This window comes from Streptopelia decaocto, assembly GCF_964273445.1.
Source record: "Streptopelia decaocto genome assembly, chromosome: 2".
NCBI lineage: Eukaryota > Metazoa > Chordata > Aves > Columbiformes > Columbidae > Streptopelia > Streptopelia decaocto.
This window is the reverse complement of record NC_138655.1, coordinates 2,246,840-2,267,543: the sequence shown is the minus strand read 5'-3', so window position 1 is coordinate 2,267,543 and position 20,704 is coordinate 2,246,840. Positions and strand designations below refer to the sequence as shown.

Below are 20,704 nucleotides of genomic sequence, written 5' to 3'. Positions count from 1 at the left end.
TAGCAAGGTGGGCAGAAAAACACCTCCATCCATTGGGACCAAACTGGTTACCTCTTGTTTCACAGGTACAAATCCAACACAAGGGTCAATACATGCTTAGCAGCTCCTGCTTGTTTCTTCTGCAGCTGATAACTGGTCTGCCTTTGCCAGAAAAGTAAACCTTGCCACCATTCAGATTGATTTAAATCCCCATTTTAGGAGTCAGTTGCCTTGTTAAAACTGATGTGAGCTCTTGGGCTTGGAGAGATGGTCTAGTTGGAGCTTCACAAGCTGTCACATCTCAGCCAAGTGATGGAGTACACCCCAGTGCAGATGAGAGATAAAACAGCTTTGGCTTCATCCACATGTTTTCCCTTTATATTTGTCACAACTCTGCTATCATGCAGCAATTCAATTTTGGTGGCCCAGTTTTGTATATGGGTCCTTAGGGACCAAGCACAAATGGTTTTTGAGATCTGCAGGCAGACTCTTTGCTTCAAGGCAAAGGATTTCCTATCAAGCCTGATCCTGTGCAGACAACTGAGCACACACAGACCCCATAATAGAGATTGAGCCCTGGCTCGGACCTCTGCACAGCAGCTCACAGCAGAACCGCACCTTGGATGGGTTACAAAACAGCCTCCAGTCACCAATACTCAGAAGAAAATCACTTCTACTTTTAATGAAATGCATTTCGAGTCCCTGATTTCCAACCAAAACAGCAAGTTTAAACACAAAGAGCAAGTGGTTGTAAATGAACACGTGGGAAGCACCGAGAGCTTTGGACTGTAGCGACCTGAACATCAGCCCTGAGATGACAAAAGGCTTTTCTGCCAAAGCAACAGCTTGTTTATACCTGAGATTCTCTGGCATGTAGCTAACTCGTGCCAGGTACATGCTGATATTTGGGGTTTTTTTTCCTCTGAAAAGCAGCCAATTAGGCAGCAAGCACCAACAGTTTAATGCTATCGGTCCCTACCTGCTCCATGCCCAGCAGGAATGAAAAGGGGAGGATGCAGCCTGGTGACCAAGCTGTGATCCAAACACAGGCACAGCTCCAGCGAGGTTGGTACCACTGCACTATCACATCCCACGGGAACCTGGTCCAACCTCATCCTCTCCCATTGCTGAAATCCATAGTTGGACAGTTTAACTTTTTGCTACACACACAGTGAGCTGGGCCAGAGCCAAACGAAGCAAGCAGAGGAAAGAAAGAAGTACACTTTGCTCATGTCAAGGTGAATTTCATCCCTCCAATGTGAAACCTGTTTTATTCCAGCATCTTCCCCTCTCCCCCTTCTCATACCATGACAGTTACCCTCTCCCACAACATTATTTTTTTCCATTTTGACTACCCCGCCCCAATCCCAGATCTTATACCACAGCTGCCTGTTTCGGTGCTGTCATTGCCTCATGTTTCTCCATCAGGCCAATTCAGAGAGTCAGAAAAGGGCAGCACAGCTCCACTGCATCAAGGAGATAGGATTAGATCTAATCTCATTTTATCAGCACAATTAAGGCTCTCATTCAATCTTCTTTCCCAGCCTCCAGGAGAAGGAAAGAAAAGATCCAAAGCACTTGGCAAATCTGAAGAGGAATTAAAAGTTCACATGAAAGTCACTGCAGTCAGGAGGAGTCTCACAAATGAGCAATACCTGTTTCAACTGAAAAAAACAAAAAATAAATTGGTGTTTTCTTTTGTATACAAGAAAAGGCACAAAATACCTATATCAAACTTTTTCATTACACAACCTCCCAGCCCCACTCCTGCAACAGCACATAAATAAAGCTTTCCAAGAGCACCAAACGAGCACGACGCAACATGAAATGGCTCAGAATTCAAAGTCCTCATCGGCCATGTCAATTGCCCAGGCAAACTTCTCCCTCTGCGTCTTGTTGTAGATCTTCTCGATGGGCACACCAAACTTCTTGCACCTGTACAGACCACAAGACAGCAGTGGGGATGTGTGACCCATCCCACTCCACTCCCACCACAGATGTCCTCTCTGCTCAGTGTCCAGCATTTTTTATCCTTACGCCAAAGCTCCTTAGGAAATCACCTTTCCAGATTTTTATTGCTAGGGGCACAAAGCAACCCCCCCTTCTTGCCCTAAACTCAGAAGGGACATTCTGCAAATGGCTATTTGCAGAAAGGGAAGCATCACCTTTGGACTTTGCTCACCTGCCCCAATATCTCCAGGGCTTAGGCAGGTTTCTCTGGCCAGATAAATTTTATTCCTTCCCATCAAAGGCTCAGACATGTTTATCCCCTTCCCCAGGCAAGGTTAGGTGATCTTCACATATCTAGAGGAACATCTGCCCCATAGCGTGCTCAAGACTTACCAAGCTATACTAATCCTGGGGTCCAGGTAATTCAGCTTGGACGTGCCCAGAGCGATCTGCTTGTTCTCCTCCTTGTCCGTGGCTTGGACGTTCAACTTGGCCAGCTGCTCTTCCAGCCGCTTCAACAGCTTCTTTTTCTTCTCCACATTGCTGAGGGCAGAGAAAGAGCAACACAGACAGTATGTTAAAGGGGAAGAATCAAACAGAGGTGAGATACAGAGCAGTTCTGGTCCACTGCTGCCTGGGAGCGTGATGGGAAGACAACAAGCTCCAGCCTACAGCAGCCTCTACACTCACCTTAAGTCCTATAAGGCTTGAGCCTAAAAATACTCCAGAATGGCAAAGTGGAGGATGCCATCCAGCATTAACCCATTTCCAAGTATGCTGACCTCATAAGACTATTTTTAAAATAGAATTATTTTTACCAAAGTGGGATAAGCACAAAAGTCAGAACCCAAAGACCACATCCTCAAATCCAGGCTTCATGAGCAACCACCATCTCTAACAAACAGCTTAGCATCTCACCAACACAATGCATGAGCAGAAAAGTGAAACCCCACAGTAAAAACTAAAACACAAGCCTTGTTTCTCTCCTCCAGTCTTCTGTTTCTGGGCAGCAAGTCACATGTTAGCTCTGGGAAGGGGGGGAAAATCTGAGGGTGGTGAGAGCCTGGCCCAGGTTGCCCAGAGAGGTGGTGGATGTCCCATCCCAGGAGACATTCCAGGCCAGGTTGGACAGGGCTCTGAGCAACCTGGTCTGGGTGAAGATGTCCGGGCTGATGGCAGGGGTTGTACTGGATGAGCTTTGAAGGTCCCTTCCAACTCAAACTGCTCTATGATTCTATAAAATTTGGACAGACTCTATGCACTGACTACAGCAGAGATCAGACAGCCTACAACCCACCACTCAAGTGTTCCACAAGAAAAAGTAGTATCAAGGTCAACCTGTGTATCCCCAGCTCTGACATCAAGCTCAGTATCCTTATCATCACAGCATTTATAGGACAATTCAAAGCCAGCAGCTTGACTTGAAGTCTCAGTATTCAGTGAGGTGTCCTATCACAAAGAAATGCCCCTGAAGGAGCTCTTCGTAATGCTGCTCTTGCAAGAACCGTCCATAAGACCTCTATCATCCAGCCAGGCTGCCATGGGACAGCAGGCACCTGATACCCAACAAGGATAGAATCACTTTGGTTGGAAAAGACCCTCAACATCATCAAGTACAACCATTAACTCAACACTGGCACTAAACCATGTCCTTAAGAACCTCATCTGGAGGGCTTTTAAGCAACTCCACAGATGGTGACTCCACCACTGCCCTGGGCAGCCTGTTCCAAGGCCCAACAACCCTTTCCAGGAAGATATTTTTCCCAATATCCAATCTAAATTTCCCTGGTGAAACTTGAGGCAGTTTCCTCTCTTCCTGTCTCTTGTTACTTGGAAGAAGGGACCAGCACTGTCCGTACTACAACCTCCTTTCAGGCAGTTCAGAGATCAGAAGGCCTCCCCTCAGCTCCTGTTCTCCAAGCTGAACCCCCCAGGTCCCTCAGCTGCTCCTCATCACACTTGTGCTCCAGACCCCTCACCAGCTCTGTTCCCTTCTCTCAATGCTAATATCATGACATGTCAGTTCTGATGAGCTGCATGTAGGGTATCAGACTGCACCACCCCCATCTGCACAGAGATGCCTCCGCAAAAGGGGATTGTAAGAAGAGTTACTCACGCTTTTGCTTTATCATCTTTTGTGTCTTTGAACTCATCTTCAGCATTTTTTAGCTCTTGCTTGGCTTCCTCCACCTGTTGCTTTTTGGCATCGATCTGTGAAGGTAAATACAAAGTGAGACCATGGTCCTGTCCTCCTTGAGGGTTTCAGCTGCCTCCCTCTTTCCCTTTGCCACATTGCTCCTCAATTTCTCACTAGCCTGACCCTAGAGCAAATAACTTGCCCCTGCAGCATTTACTGGAGCTCAAGCATTTCTTAGCATTTCCAGAAACACTTGAAGCTCTTATTTGTTTATCTTGTGGAACTGCTGGCTCGTGACAGTGCTGGAGTCCTCTGCAAAGTCCAAGCTCACCAGCAGAGCGTGAACAAAAGCTGAGGACAATTAAAAGTGGTAGTCTGAAGTATTTGCATTGCAGACCCATGAAATTTCAGCTGGTTCTCTTGCCAACAGCCAAATGGGAAAACCAATTTCCCTGGTCCTGAGCCAACTGTGCCAACACGAAAGGCACCCAGCTTGGTTTTAAGACACCAAGTGATGTAAAAAGAATTTCTTTGCCAAGTGTGCTTCATTCAGCATTTGAGCTTACCCCATATCTCTCCACCCTTGGGTTGCTGATATCTCTGCACTGATTAAAAAAGCCACTCTTCCTGGCTCACTCCCTGTCATGCTTGATCAATGTCATGTCTTCAGGCATCAGGTTATTCACCCTCCCTCTTCCCACTCAAAAAAAGAAGAATAACAGAGGTGAGATAAGGTGTGGGGACCCTCAGTTTGGACTGTCTTACCTTGGCCTGGAGGTTTTGCATTGACTTCTCAAAGGTTTTTGGTATAGACCTCTGATGGTTGCACAGGATGGCCACAGCTCTGTTAGCTCGGTTGTAGGAGAGCAGCTTTGCAGCAACATTGTCGTCAGCTAGAAATAAACTGAAGAATCAGTATTTGACTCTCTTCTAGGAGTTGGAGAATCATGGAATAGTTTGGGTTGGAAGGGACCTTCAGAGCTCATCCAGTCCAACCCCTGCTATGAGCAGGGACATCTTCACCCAGATCAGGTTGCTCAGAGCCCCATCCAGCCTGGCCTGGGATGTCTCTAGGGATGGGGCATCCACCACCTCTCTGGACAACCTGGGCCAGTGTTTTACCATCTTCATTGTAAAAAATTTCTTACTCGTGTCTGCCCTGAATATCCCCTCTTGTCATTTAAAACCATCACCCCTTGTTCTATTGCAACAGGCCCTGCTAAAAAATCTGTCCTCTGATTTGTTTGCCTTTCCCACCCTTTCTCAGGGGAGATCAGTACTGGTTGTTGAAACTGGTGAAGGACACTTAAGCATCACTGAATTTGATACTGTGCCTTATCACTTAGGTACCCAAGGCCATCAAAAATAATGTGACCATCAGCAAAACAAAGGAAGGGAAAAAAAAAATACATCTTGGCTATTAATTAGCCAAGGTGTTGCTGAGCAGGTAATGTTTTTTCACTAGGCATGGTTCCCAACATGCTGCACACACCCATAAGTTACATCCCACCCTACGATGTAGTGCACAACCTGCCAAGGAGGAGCAGGCAGTTCTAGGGACCCCAAGGCAATGGATGGACATCTCTGAGCTCACTGGCCACAGAATGCAGCTGCTGATACCAGTCTTAGTAACTCACGGTTAGTGAGCGCCTTGAGCTGCTCCTGCAGGGTGATGGAGGCATTGTAGGTCCTGAACACTTTGGCAGTCAAACCATCCATCAGTTTCTGGAGGTGTTTGTTCAAGATGCATGTCTGGTAGAAGGAAGAAATTACAAAGTAGGGAGAAGGAAGGAAGAGAAGAAGCAGAAGCCAAGACAATAAATCACTTGCTTTTCAGACAATCACCTTCTGCCTAAGCAATTTAATTAGGTATTAAGTCTCCTGTAGCTTGCAGATCTACTTGAGGGCTAAGGCTCTCATCTACCAAGAACTGGCACAAATTCCATCTAAACCCACAAGTAATTTATCTGGAAGTCAACAATTTTTGCCCATCTATGTTCGAGAGGGCATCCAATATCATATCTTGTGTATATCACACCCACTATCTCTGTCCTACAGAGCACATGGGGCTTCAGTTGGGCTGGAAACAGAAGATGCAAAGAGGAGTCATCTGGGGTTTGGATGAAGGCTTATTTGTACCAAGAAAGCTTATCACAGATAAATCCTATATAACCAGAGAGAAGCAGCCTCTTCAGAGGAAAGACAGGCAAGTGGCTTTGTAAGGGATGTGGGCAGAAGGGGAACATAGGTGGCAGCACCCCATATTCCATCCTGAGGTAGAGGAGGAAGGAGGTTTTTGCAGGGAAGTAGCTCTGGAAGAAAAGCTGCAGCACATTTCTCCAACAGCTCTGTGCTTTGGCAGCCTCTCATACTTCTGCCGAGCCCCAGCAAGGTGCAAAAGCATTGAACAGCCAAGGTTTGACACCCCTAGAAATGCCCTGAGCAACATGTGTCTGGGCAGGCCTTCCCAGGCTAAAGAAAGCCCAAGCAGATGAGTTAGAGGAGGGAAGGAGCAGAAAGCCACCTCCTTAGCAGGGACATGGGCTACTTGTGGGTGCAGGCAGGCAGCCAAGCCTGCATTCAGAGAAGCAGAGATGCTACCAGTGCAGAAAGAGGATGGAAAATAAAAATACAATAAAAAAAAATCACATCATCCCAAGAGGGTGTTGAAACAGTTACAGTGGTGTCAGTGGAGAGATTAAAACCAGGCTAAGAGATGACACTGACGTAGCACCACAGCCTGGCAACCTGCATGCTGGGTAGGGGTGTCATGTGTTATGTTCTACTCCCTCTGGGCCACCAGTGCCATTTCAAAAGCTTAGAGGTGACAACTCACACTGAGCTGGTCAAAGAGGTCATCTGCTGGGTCCTTGTTTCTCATGAACATCTTCAGGTTCTTGAACACCTAAGGAGGAAGAAAGGATGGCCCTGATCAGAGAGACAAGGAGAAAATTGCTCCCAGACATCTCCCTCATCTCCATCTGCCTCTTCATCCAGACAGACTCTGACTCAGACTGGTGCAGTACACATCCTACCACACCAGCCTTCTCAACTTCGTGGGATAATAGAATAGATTGGGTTGGAAGGGACCTGTCCAGCCCGGCCTTGAATGTTACCAGGGATGGGGTATCTACCACCTCTCTGGGTCAGTACTTTATCACTCTCATAAAAAAAAAAAAAAAGTCTTCTTCATGCATAACCTGGATCTCCCTTCTTTTAGTTTAAAATCTGCTATCCCTGGCACTCCAATTTCCCCCAAAACACCATTAAAATCATATAACCCATGGGCAAAGCAAAAAATAAAATATCAATGAGGACAGTTCAAGTCCTAATGCCCACTAGTCAACTGAGGATGCTCCAGAAGGAGACAGGACTTCTCTCTCATGGTTCATGCAGTCAGACAACCTTGAAAACATTATCTCAAAATTTCTCCCCCTTCTCCAGGCCAGGGTTAGCATGTGTGTCCTCATCACCCAGCACCATTTCATCTCACAAACATGCTGCCACCATAGTGCTTAAGCAGAGGAGGCATCTTTGCAAAGGATTTCAAATGCAGACTTCGGACTGATAACCATAGAGATAACCAAGCAACCTAACTAACCCTAGACCACATTGCTATGCTGACCACTGCCTCCATTTCTGTCCTACTCACCGGCTTCTCCACGGACACTTTGTTGTAGTAACGGATAGAGTCTTTCCCAAGGAAGTCAAACTCCACCACGTGCTCCTGACCATCCAGCTCCTGGTGCAGTTTGATGTGCTCCACACGCAATGAGCAGCAGCCAACCGTGTCCGCGGTCTCCCCTTCCTCCTTCTCATTGCCAGCTCGCAGGGCCAGCTGGAAGGAGAAAAGTAATCCATCCCAGTCCAACATAATCATAGAATAGTTTGAGTCAGAAGGCATTGTCAAAGTTCATCTAATCCAACCCCTGCCATGAGCCCGGACATCTTCACCCAGATCAAGCTGCTCAGAGCCCCATCCAGCCTGGCCTGGGATGTCTCCAGGGATGGGGCATCCACCACCTCTCTGGGCAACCTGGTGTTTCACCACCCTCAGGGGCAGCAATTTATTCCTCATGTCTAGCCTGAATCTCCCCTTTTTTAGTTTAAAACCATCACCCTTTGTCCTATCACAACAGGCTCTACTAAAAAGTCCATCCCCAACTTTCTTGTTGGCCCCTTCAGCAGAGCCTTCTGCAGGTTGAACACCTGAACTCCCTCAGCCTGTTCTCCCAGCAGAGCTGTTCCAGCCTCAGATCATTTCTGTGGCTCCTCCAGCCCCTCTTCAGCAGGTCCATGTCCATCCTGTGCTGAGGACCCAGAGCTGGACCAGCACTGCAGGTGGGTCTCACCAGACCGGAGCAGAGGGGCAGAATCACCTCCCTTGACCCGCTGGCCATGCTCCTTTTGATGCAGCCCAAAATATAACTGGCTTTCTGGGCTGCAAGTGCATGTTGTTGGCTCATGTCCAATCTTTCATTCACCAGTACCCCCACAGGTCCTTCACCACAGGGCTGCTCTCAATCCTTTCATTCCCCAGCCTGTATTGATACTGGTGATTGCCCCAAACCACGTGCTTGGCCTTGTTGAACCTCCTGAGATTCACACAGGCCCACTTCTCAAGCTTGTCTAGGTCCCTTGGTTTTAACAGTTATAACACCAAGGGATGCACGGGGGAATCTTTCTCAGGACAGTGCCTCATCTAAATTGTTGCTGAGACCCTGGTGGAAACCAGGCAGTGACTGCCTCCAGCAAGAGGTTATTTCCCTGCTTTAAGAAATCCTAAAATATCCCCCCAGAATAAAGTTATCCAGCTCTGCAGTGGGGCCTTTGCCATCATGCAGAGACACACATGCAGGTAAAGTCCAGGAAGGACAGCACAGCCCCTGCACTGCCACACAACCGCATCCTCATACAAGCATCAGCAGATAGAAGGAGTCACCATTCTCCGTGATCATTGCCAGATGCCACATGTGGAACAACCCTGGCTTGTACAACCAGCAGACACCAAAAAATACACAGGGTGGTGTGGGTCAGGTAAGCTAAATCCCAACCTCCACATTAATGGGGGACCTGGGAGCCAAGGTGAGGGTGTAGATACCTTATCAATGAAGTACAGGGCCACTGCTCTTTGTCGGTTCTTCATCTCCTTCGACTTCCAATCAGCTCGGTATTGAGCACGAATTTTCTGGACAACATCCTTTAAGCGTCTGGCTACCTCATACTTATGCCAGTCTTTCTCCCCCTGGAAAAAAAGAGGCCAAGGCTCAGTGTCCCATCTGCCTTCTGCCCCTACCAGTCAGACCCTGTTCTGGGAACACCTCAAGCATCTAAATACCCAATAAACCACAGTGGTTTCTTGAGAAAAATCCAAGTGGAAAAAAAAAAAAAAAAATCAGAGCAGAAACAGCTCATCTAGGTTTTCTGTGCCCTCTGCTGGCTATGCTGGACCTGGGATCTGGCCAATTCTGTGCTGCTCACAGTCTGCAGATGTCCTCCACCAGGTTGGAGCCAGCACACAGCAAGTGGTCAAGCAGTGTATGGCCATGGTCACTCTGCTGCCTTGACACCACCAATATGGACTGACACAATGCACTTGCTCAGTTGTGCCCAACTTGTACAGTTCCCTTATTTAATTTGAGGACTGAAAATAGCTTTAAATCACCTTTCCCTCCCCACCATGTTCACCCCCTCCCTCATGGCACTACAGATGGTGATCGCAGCTCTCCCTAGCCTTTGTTTCCTGGCATAAATGAATTTAACCCCATAGACTCAGGTCCTTGTTGATCCTCTCAGCCCTTGCCTGGCTCTTGACATCCTTCCCCAGACACACAGGAGCAGCACAACACAGGGATGGCTCTGCCAGGTACAAATCCTTTCCCTGGAACAGGCTTGATGCTTAACAATCACAGAGTCATTTTAGTTGGAAAAGGCCCTCAAGATTATTGAGTCCAACTGGTAACCCAACACTGGCACTAACCCATGTTCCTAAGAACCTCATCTCCACATCTGTTCATCCCCTCCAGGGACGGTGACTCCACCACTGCCCTGGGCAGCCTGCTCCAATGCTTGGCAACCCTTTCTATGAAGACATTTTTTCTTAACATCCAATCTAAACCTCCCCTGGTGCAACTTGAGGCCGTTTCCTCTCATCCTATCACTTGCTACTCAGGAGAAGAGACTGAACTTCCCTCATTACAACCTCCTTTCAGGAAGTTGTAAAGAGCAGGAAGGTCTCCCCTCAGCCTTCTGTTCTCCAGGCTGATCTCCCCACGTCCCACAGCTACTTCCCATTTCTGTCCATGTCCCCTCATCACCCAATAGAACATCCACTAATTTAGTGTACCCCTTTTTTTTTTGCCAGGGAGTGCTAGGGGCAGGGAAAAACACATTTTGTTCCTATGCCACATCTCTGCTTTCCTCTGATCTTTCCACCTGGCAAAAAGCCAGTAGTCCAAAAAGCAACAGCTCTGCCTGAACAGCAGCATCATTCCAACCTTCAGCTTGGAGCTGGGGTTCAGCATGATGTACTTTAAAGTATTCTGGATGTTTTCTGTCCACGAGGCCAGCCAGGTGACTGTGTTGTCGAAGCGTACTTCCTTCCACTTGTGTCCTTCTGGTGGCTTGGGGATCTTTGAGTTCCTGTGGGCAGAACAGGATTACAGTCCTGAGATCATGAAGAAGAAACAGGTCATCAGCTCAACTGCTTCTTTACTGTAAGCCAAGGATAGTTAACATTTTGCAGCATTACTTGCAGAAAACATACGGCCCACCCAAAATTGCTCCACAACATGATCAGGTCTTTATCCTTTAGATGCTGGGAACAATAGGACAACTTGCTGGGTTGGTGGGGGGTGTTTTGAATCAAGGCCAAAAAGTCTCCCTATGGGTGGTTAAGGCCAATCCAACTCATAGCTTAGAGGGCAAACGCTCTTAACCCAGACACTGCTTTTCCTCCCTCTGGTGACAACTTGCAGATAGCACAGGGGACCCATAAAATAAGGAGGAATGGCCTATTAGGAAGAGGAGCAAAGGACTTACTGCAGACTTACAGTGCTTAAAAGGGGCAAATAAGGAAGACGGGGACAGAGTTTTAGCAGAGTGTGTTATGACAGGACAAGGGGCAATGGCATTAAATTAGAAGAGAAGAGATTCATGGTAGACATGAGGAAGAAATTTTCACTACTGAGGGTGGTGAAATACCAGCCCAGGTTGCCCAGAGAGGTGGATGGGGCTCTGAGCAACCTGATCTGGGTGAAGATGTCCCTGCTCATGGCAGGTGTGGGACTGGATGAGCTTTGAAGGTCCCTTCCAACCCAAACTGTTCTATGATTTTGTGAGCAAGGATGACTGCTGGAAATGGAGGTAAGGACAAAGACTGCAGATAAGGAGACAGGCACAGATGTTTTAGACAGATTGGGACAGCAGCATCCTGTCCTGTGACTCTCAAGATTTTGTGACAGTCCTGGTTTTGCTAAGCCCTTCAAATTCAACCTCTTTGGTAGATATGGGCTGATGACACCTGGTTTCTGAGCAGAGGGGCTGAGTATGATGTTCTCACTTTTAATGATGGGGAAGAACCTGCCTCTCAAGGGTAGTAAAATACCAGCCCAGGTTATCCAGCGTGGCGGTGGATGCCCCATCCTTGGAGACATCCCAGGCCAGGCTCTAAGCAACCTGATCAGAGTGAAAATGACCCTGCTCATGGCAGGGCTTGGACTGGATGAGCTTTGAATGTCACTTCCAACCCAAACTATTCTGCGATTCCATAACAATAATTATAGAACTGTCCCTTCTTCAGGAAGACTGTAGGAGCACTGCAGCTTTTGCAGTTGATGTTTGGTGAACAGTGCAGGCAACAGTGAGAGATGGTCACTGCTGAGCAGCTTCCCTGCCTGCTCATCCCTGAACATCCCCAGAGAAACAAAGTTCAAACCTAACTGCAAAGCAGATATTTGGAGGTGAACAGGAGGCGATATGAGGTCTTCAGTGAGCTCAAGCCTGACGGTGGACAAAGCAGTGATTGTAGGGGGGGGAAACAAAAACCACTACAGCTCCAGACAGAGATGATGTGCTCTTTATCCCATTCCCAAATGCAACTCAGCTTTTGGAAGCTTAGCTCTTCCCAAGGAGACTCACTTGCTGCAGTTGATGATAACATCCTCTGGCATGATCCTCTTCTTCAGCATGCCCATTTTGGGGTGGTCACCACGTCCACGGAACAGCCCCGGTGGCTCGGTTTTGAAGTTGCCTATCTTCTCCCGGTGCCCATCAAGGATGCAGTACCCGTACTCCTCCTGGATCTTGTCTGCCTCCTCCTTCAGTTTCTGAAATGAGCACCCACAGGATGAAACCAAAACCCCATGACTCGTGCCTACTTATTGTTACCCTCCTTTCCCAGGAAAAAGCAAGGCTGGAAAGGTAGAGTTCAAAGGGTTGGAGAAAGATATGGGCATAGGTCCAAGTCCATTCCCAACAAAAAGAAAAAGCAAGGCTGGAAAGGTAGAGTTCAAAGGGTTGGAGAAAGATATGGGCATAGGTCCAAGTCCATTCCCAACAAAAAGAAAAAGCAAGGCTGGAAAGGTAGAGTTCAAAGGGTTGGAGAAAGATATGGGCATAGGTCCAAGTCCATTCCCAACAAAAAGAAAAAGCAAGGCTGGAAAGGTAGAGTTCAAAGGGTTGGAGAAAAATATGGGCATAGGTCCAAGTCCATTCCCAACAAAAGGCTCATCTCCACCCACTTCGCAAACCCTCATGGTGATGCAGTCCCCACAGGAGACACTGATGGAGCGAAGTCTGTGTGTCACCAGCCCATTAGCAAGGTCCACCATCCTCTGGACAGGGCAGGGCCCCAAACCATGGTCCAAGGATGACTGGTACCCTGCAAAGCCATGAAACACTCAGCCTCTGCAGACAGAGGGGTGTGATGGTCATGGAGAAATAGAGTTAGTCCAAAGGACAAATAAGTCTCAGGTCAGGGCATAACACCAGGAAAGGAGAGAAGCAGGAGCTGAAATACTCCAAGGTGGTCCCAAAAAAAACATATCAGCCAGCCCCAGATATCATAGAAAACAGTCCTCACCTGCTTCTCCTCTTTGGAGAGTGCTTTCCGTGCCTCACTTTTGTCCACAAAATACTTATGAATCTCACTGAAGTCGCACTTGTCCAGGTCTGTGATTATCTCCTGCTCCATCAAGGTCATCTCCTGAGTGAGAGATGAGAGGGGCTGGGTAAAGCCAGGAGGTAAAAATCAAATCTGCACAGAGCTGCTGCCTGTGCTTCTGCTTCACAAAGAAGGAAAGAGATATCTACATGCCAGGTCTTTAGAAAAATATCAGAAGGCAGCTGCCACCCCACCTATCCTAGCCACATCCACCCAAGGATGGACAAAGCTGCCATGGCAGGAGGCCAAGCTGCCTATAGACACCTGAGCCTGCACCCACAGCCAGCTCTGGGGTGGAGAAACCTCCAACACCTGCTGGGGAAACAAAAGGTCCACAAGCAGCTTGCAGGAGCTGAAGAAATCACACCAAAGAGATCTGAAACATGTAAATTTGCCCCAGTAAAGGGTCTCAGTTTCACTTGTGGACTAAGCCATGGTGCTGTGGGACCGTGATGTTAATCCTTCAGCAGGAAACATGTCCCAAGCAGCTCTCAGAGCTGTTTGCAAGACCTAAAACTTGCTTTCTTTAGTAGCATCATGAAAACTCTGAGGGGGCAACATGAAGCACTGCAGGATGCTGCAGACAGCAAGCCCCAGCCCAAACCCACAAGGAGCAAGGAAATAAGTCATGAAATTTAGAATCTCATAGTTACATGATTATAAATAAAAAAGTAAGCCACAAAAACCCCTCATCCCCTCCCATCCCACACTATAGTCTATAGTCTCCCTAAGGATGAAAGGTTTAATGCTGAAAGTTTAATATGAAGGATGGGCAGTGAGGAAGCCCCTGCAGGTAAAGTACCTTCCTCCAGTCATTGAAGAAGTTGTTCTGGAAGATCTCCTTGGTCGTGTATTCATGATCAAGCATTTTGGCATAGAAGGTGGCAATTTCCTCCGTGGCCAGGCTCAGCTTCAGGGGTTTGCCTAGGAAGACAGAGGACCTTTAGTTATGTGGACAACCCAAACCTACAACCGCATGTCACTAGGCTCATCATGGTGCCGAAACATGGACACGGGGCAAGAACAGACACTGGGAGGACTACAGCATCCTCCTGTACTAGGTACAGCATCATCTGCAGATCAACACCCAGAGCACCAGGCACAGCAGGATGTTGTTGCAGCCCATCTGTGATCACACACTTCATCATCTTCTCCAGGAGAGCGTAAATCCTGATTTATATTAAGGTCACTGAGCCATAGGGCTTTCAGCAGCCACAATGCTGTGATGAATCCCAAAGTAAGGGGTCCACAGGACAACACAGAAAAGTTTGCTTTCTGACCACAATCACTTCCAGGACCACACACTTGGAAAGGCTTCATCTCAAATGCTTTCCCACATAGATGGAGCAATCATGGGAAGCTCAAAGCTGAGATTTGTGCAACAGATATAGATGCAAGAGCCTCTCATGGTTGACTATTTCTAGGAGGTGGCAAAACCACCATCCCCTCCTGAGCTCTTTGGCAAGAGCAATCAAGTCTAGTGAACCCAAGGAACATCTTGGCTCTTCCAAGGAGACCAATACTTTGAAATAGCTTTTCTAGGCAAGCTGTAGGAAAATCATCCTGCAGAGCTTCAGGGGATGGTGTGATCCTACCTGCACCAGACACTTTGGTTTCTGGGGTTCCTGACCTCCACCTGAACTATGGGGCATGGTGGGTCATAACCTTATAGCAGCCCCACAACAACCTACATACACCAGTTCAGCCGTGGTCCCTTCCTATGTGGGGTTGTTGCCTGTTCATAAACACTTCTTTATCCAAGAATGATGACACCTTTTAGCAAATGAACCGCCACCCAAGATCTGAGGCCAAAGCCACCAGCTTAGATGCAACCAATACAGAGGGGTCTCCAACAGCTCAGAGACGACAGAGAAGGTCCAAACCCTATGCAGGACTTGCCAGGGCCCTCATAGGGCCAAAAAAAAAGTCTCTTACAGGCCGATGGATGTCCCAGCAGTGCCCTCTGGTGACAGCGTTGCCAAGAAACCTCATTTCCCCAGACTGGCCTTTTTTTTTTCCTACTGTAAATAAACCCACAATGTATAGGAAGCCCCAGTGAGGGGGCTGAGGAGGACCAAGACTCCATGGGACTGTGGTCTCTTCTCATCTCCAGCATCCTTTGGTCAAGCTCCAAGGTATTTGTTGCCTCCTCAGGCTGCTCCTCACAGGCTGCCCATGGAAGTGGTGGAGCCACCATCCCTGGAGGTGTTTAAAAGGTGTTTAGATGAGGTTCTTGGGGACATGGTTTAGTGCTAGAGTTAGGTTAGGTTATGGTTGGACTCAATGATCTTGAGGGTCTCTTCCAAACGAAACGATTCTATGATTCCTTCCCTTGATCTGTCAGAAAACACTCCAGGGATGAAGCTGAGAGCGGGGAGGAAAAGACAACCCAGAAGGCATGGCAGGAAACCAAGGGGGAGAGCAGGGACCTGGATCTGTCCTGTCAAACTCAGCCCCTCATCGATGCAATAAGTGGCTGTAAGTTGATGTGCGGTGACCATGGGGACAACACCAGGAGCCATGACCAAGAGCTCAGAGCAGCCCAGGCAAACCCTTCAACAACTTAGGTTAATGGTTGGAATTGAGGGTCTTTCCTAAGCAAAATGATTCCATTATTCCATCTTGGAGTGTAAGTGGTGTGTCCATCACTGAGGCCATGGGACAGGGAAACTGCAGCTCTCAAAAGCAAAAATCTAATTTTCCCAGCTTGCAGGGAAACCAGGAGTGAGTTAACTTAAAGCTCAAACCCCAAATGTACCCTAATGACAAAAAAAACCTTGTTTTTTTTTCTCTCCAGTCCATCTTCAGAAGAGATACACAAGGATTTCACGTGAAGTACTGTGTCCAGCTCTGGGGTCCTCAGCACAGGACAGACATGGACCTGTTGGAGAAGGGCCAGAGGAGCCACAGAAATGATCTGAGGCTGGAACAGCTCTGCTGGGAGGACAGGCTGAGAGAGTTGGGGTTGTCCAGCCTGGAGAAGAGAAGGCTCCAGGGAGACCTTATTGCAGCCTTTCAATACTTAAAATGGCCAATAAGAAAGATGTGGACAGACTTTTTAGCAGGGCCTGTTGTGACAGAACAAGGGGTGATGGTTTTAAACTCAAAAGACATGAGATTCAGACTGGATATGAGGAAGAAGTTCTTGCCCCTGAGGGTGGTGAGAGCCTGGCCCAGGTTGGCCAGAGAGGTGGTGGATGAATCATCCCTGGAGATGTCCCAAGGCCAGGCTGGATGGGGCTCTGAGTAACCTGAGCTGGGTAAAGATATCCCTGCTCATGGCAGAGGTGGCACTGGATAAGCTTTGAGGGTCCCTTCCAACCCAAACTGTTCTATTGGCTTCAGGCAACAGCATTGACATGAATTGCTTCCTCTCAAGGAACTCAGGGTCCAGCTCCACCACTCCATCTCCTGCAGCCATAAGAGGCTCATTAGTTTTCCAGTAACCCCATAACTCCCACCAGATGCAAACCCCTCCAGCTTTAACCCAGGGTTCAGGCTTTATCCATCAAGATATTTAAGCTCTTTAGTAATTTGTGGTCTGCAATACTTGCCCTGCCCCGTCCCGCCCCTCCCCCCCAGCCATACAAGAGAAGATTACAGCTCTTTGGCCAGGTAGGACAACTCCACGTGCCCCAGGTCCCATTGTAAGGTGGACGTACCATCATAATAAAACTGCACATCGTCGGGCAGTGGCTCGTAGAGGGGGGCAAAGTAGGGCCCTCTGTGCTCCAGCTGGGTCCACTTCACTCCATCTTCTTTCTTCTCCTCTTCCCACCTGGAACAGACACACAGGAACCCATGAGACCATCCCAACCCTGGGGTCTGGGACCTCCTCCCAAGCTCACCCTGGGAAGATGCTTTGAGCAGCAACGGTCAACACAAAACCCATGTGAAATCCTGTTGTCCCTGCTACTGCCTCAGTTTCCCCATTCTTTCAAAGAAAGGCTGCAATGCAACCCAAGGAAAGGTGTCTCTAGGAAAGCGATATGCTTGGTGCGGTGACACAGAGGGACACCAAAGGGGTGAGACCAAAGGGGTGGATCAGTCAAACAAAATCACGTGCACAAGTAGACACCCCACTGCTGAGCCATGAAAGCTGCTTATTTTGCACAGAAAGGGCTAAAAGCACTAAAATGCTCCCTCTCCCACAGCCCTCATTGCCTCCTTTTTCTTTTAAACAGCATTAAACATTTAAACAAACAAACAAACATACCAGCCCCCAAAGGTTCAGAGATTCATGTGCATATGCCAGAAACAGGCAGCATGTAACACTCATGAATATTTATGCCTGTGATTTTAATGCAAATAACATCTTAAAGCAACTCTTCCCCCCCCATCCAGAGCAAACAGGATTTTAAAATCATTGCAAGCTTTAGCTGTTAAAAGAATATTTTTTAACTTAAAAAAAAAATAAAAAGGCAAAACAGGCACCCTAAAAATCAGAATAGCATTAAAAGAAATAACCCAGGTCAGGAGCAGAGGAAAAATTCCACTGGAAGAGCGGTGCTGACAGCAGGTCATGGGATGGGAAGGGGATTCTGCACCCCTGCAGCTCAGCACCAGCCCATCAGTCCTTGTTTTCCTGGAGCTGCTGGGGTTAAAGTGAAAAGACAGCAAGATTTAACCCTTGGGGAGAAGAAGAACAAAGAAAAAGAAAAGAAAGAAAGCTCATTTTTCTCGCTCAGCAGTGCCCCGGAAGTATTTCTGACCTTCCTCCTCCCCATGGGAAGTGGGGTGGAATAAATTAAATGCATCAAAATGTGCATTGTGCCAAGAAAACAGAGGGAAAAATATAAATAAGCATTTATATATAAAAGAAAAAAAAATGAACAAGATACAGAGAACTTGGCTGAAAGTACCTGAGACACAGGCAGGCGCAAGCGTGACTTGCAGGATGCAGCAAGGGCTCTGTATCTCCTCCCAAATCCATGCGATCCCCCCATCCCATTGCCCACACTCACCTGTCGCAGCCCCCTGAGTCCTGCCGCAGGCAAACAGGGGTGAACCGGGGGTGACGGACCCTGCGGCTGAGCAGCGAGGAGGCGAGACGCCGGTACATGCCACCAATGACCCAGGGGGACGATGGGGCTGGTTGGGTGTGCAAGTCACCCCGAACATCCTGCGCCAGCACCCCGCTACCCACCGGGACATGGTGGTGCCCAAGGCATGGCCATGAGAAGCCACCACTGTGTCCAAACTAGTCCAGACTGTGGCACTCCCCACGTGCCAGGGCACCGCAGCCTTGTGGGAAATGTAGTCCCTGAGTGTGTTTTTTGGGGGCAAAACTGCTGGAAACAGAGTTAATGCCTTGTACCGGCCTCTTGCATCTGTGCCAGGCTCCAGTACTTTAAATAAGGGGGAAAAACTTGGCCAAAAAAAATTTGTATACTTGCATTTTTCCTGCCACACCATGTCCCACAAGAGCCTGTCCCAAAGATTCAGGAACCCATGGGCATCCCTGTCTGGCATCTCCATCCCCCGCATCTCCCCATAATCTCGATTTGTGACCTGCTCCAAACCATCCAAGCCCCCTAAATACTCCTTTTTTCTGCCCCAGATATTGGGGTGCTCTGGGAGAGAGTGACACCAAGTGGATAAAGTTGCCACCCCACCACCACCTCAAAAAAAATACAGCATCCATCAGCCTTGCTCATACACCCTTTTCTCAATGTTCTCATACCAAAAAGCTTGCCTGAATCACCCAAAAACTCCTGAAAAGGGGAGGAAATAAATGGCAGCTGCTTTATATCCTCTACAACTCCCCAATACGACTCCAGCTGCCTTGGAAGTTGTTTTATTATATTACAGGAGGTTGGGCAAATTCCAGCAGCCATCAGCATCTCCCTTCTTTGGCTGGGCACCAGCAAAGATATTTCAGAAGAAATACACATATTGTACTAACTGCTATAAGAATTTAAAAAATATATTATACAAATACTATTGTGTATTCAGGACCTCCTGTCATCTCTCACCCCCTGCCTCCTGCCAAGAGTGGCAAGTTCAAGGCTTAAGAAAATACAGAAGAGCAGTTAAAAATAGTAATTAAAAAAGTTTTCACAGTTTTACCCAAAGGAATAAAACTAAAACCCCAATTGCATCGGTGTCAGACACACATACAGGCCAAAAGCACAAAGGGCACTTACCATTTCCACTTGTTTTCTGCTTCTTTCTTTTCTTCCTCTTTCTCTTCCTTTTTAGCCTTTTTATTGTTCTTTTCTTCTCCTTCTTCCTTAGATTTCCTCTTCTTGGTTTTCTTTGGAGCCTCCTCTTCTTCACTCTTCTCTTTGCTCTTCTTCCCCTTCTCTTCCATTTCCTCCTTTGGCTTTTTCTCCTTGATTTTCTGCTTTTTCCCTGACACATTTCCCTTCCCCATCTCATCTTCCTCCATCTCCTGCCCAACCTCTGCACTCCACGTCTCTCCCCATCCTTCATCCCCTTTATCATCCACCTCTTCTTCTTCCTCCTTTACTCCATTTCCACCTTCACTTTCCTTTCTCCCATCTCTCTCTTTCAGTCCCTTCCCCTCTTCTTTCTCTCTTTCCTCATCTGTCTTCTCCAGCACTTGCTCCTCTTCAAGCACATTTTCCTTTCTTTTCTTCTTCCTCATCTTCTCCACCTCATCTGTTTTTGCCTTCTTGCGCTTCTCTGCTTTCCCTTTCTCCTGCTTTTTCCTCCCATCACCCCATCCCTGGGTGCTACTGCTCCCTCGCTTGGTTCTGCTCCATTCCCCTGCCTGATTCCTACCCCCATCAACCCCCTCCTCCTCCTCAACACCTTCCATGACATCCACAGGGTTTTCCTCAAGTTCAGCCTTCTTCCTCTCTTCTTTTCCCACCAATTCCTTTTCCTGCTGCTTCCTCTGCTCTTGCTTCTTCTCTCTTTTCCTCTTTGAGCCTTGCTGCTGTGGGACAGGGGGGTCCAGCTCCTTCTCCTCACCCTTCCTCATAGTGGTGACCCCCGCATCCATCTTCAAAGCCCCAGGCTCTCCAGAGAGGGATGCAGCCCCACCAGCAACACCATCGCTTGGTTTTGGGACCTGTGGGAAGCGGCCAGAAGGGGAGAAAAGCTGAACTTGGGAAAGGAGAGAGAGATGATCCCAAATCCCATGCACATGGAAGAGGTGATAAGTGGCATGCGCCATGCAGGATGAGGTCCAGGTGATAATTCCTTGGGTTTCTTACCCCAACTCCAACCTTGATCTCTGAAAGTTGCCATCCTGCTCCGGGTTCTGCTTTCCGAGGTTTGTGCTGTGACCTACAGCAAAAGCACAGATATTTCTCACTGTATTGGTGAGCAGCAGCCTCCACCACTTGCATGCAAAATTAGGGGATTTCTCCCAAACAATCCCTTGTTTCCCTTCAAGCATGGCAGGAACATGGGTGCTGTGACAGCTGGAGGTATCTCAAGGCAGCAGTGGCTGGTCCTGGTAGGACACGGCCCCAGGTTGCAGCTTGTGGGATGAGGAAGCTCAA

The 20,704-nt window shown here is 48.0% G+C and overlaps 1 protein-coding gene across 2 annotated transcripts; it reads right to left on the bottom strand.

Moving 5' to 3' along the window:
* Positions 1-632: 632 nt before the first annotated feature.
* On the bottom strand, positions 633-18,452 carry TOP1MT (DNA topoisomerase I mitochondrial). 2 transcript variants are annotated; one of them, XM_082046409.1, is made up of 14 exons: positions 18,194-18,452; positions 16,892-17,007; positions 14,032-14,153; positions 13,149-13,271; positions 12,206-12,393; positions 10,564-10,708; positions 9,168-9,311; positions 7,719-7,904; positions 6,903-6,971; positions 5,704-5,818; positions 4,832-4,959; positions 4,046-4,140; positions 2,323-2,472; positions 633-1,914 (listed from the first exon to the last, which is right to left on the bottom strand). In XM_082046409.1, the coding sequence occupies exons 1-14, from the start codon at positions 18,289-18,291 to the stop codon at positions 1,812-1,814; spliced, it is 1,782 nt and encodes a 593-aa protein (XP_081902535.1). In that variant the 5' UTR covers positions 18,292-18,452; the 3' UTR covers positions 633-1,811. The 2 variants fall into 2 exon arrangements, with proteins under 2 accessions (XP_081902535.1, XP_081902536.1); XM_082046410.1 differs by lacking the exon at positions 18,194-18,452 and adding an exon at positions 17,697-17,715.
* Positions 18,453-20,704: the final 2,252 nt, after the last annotated feature.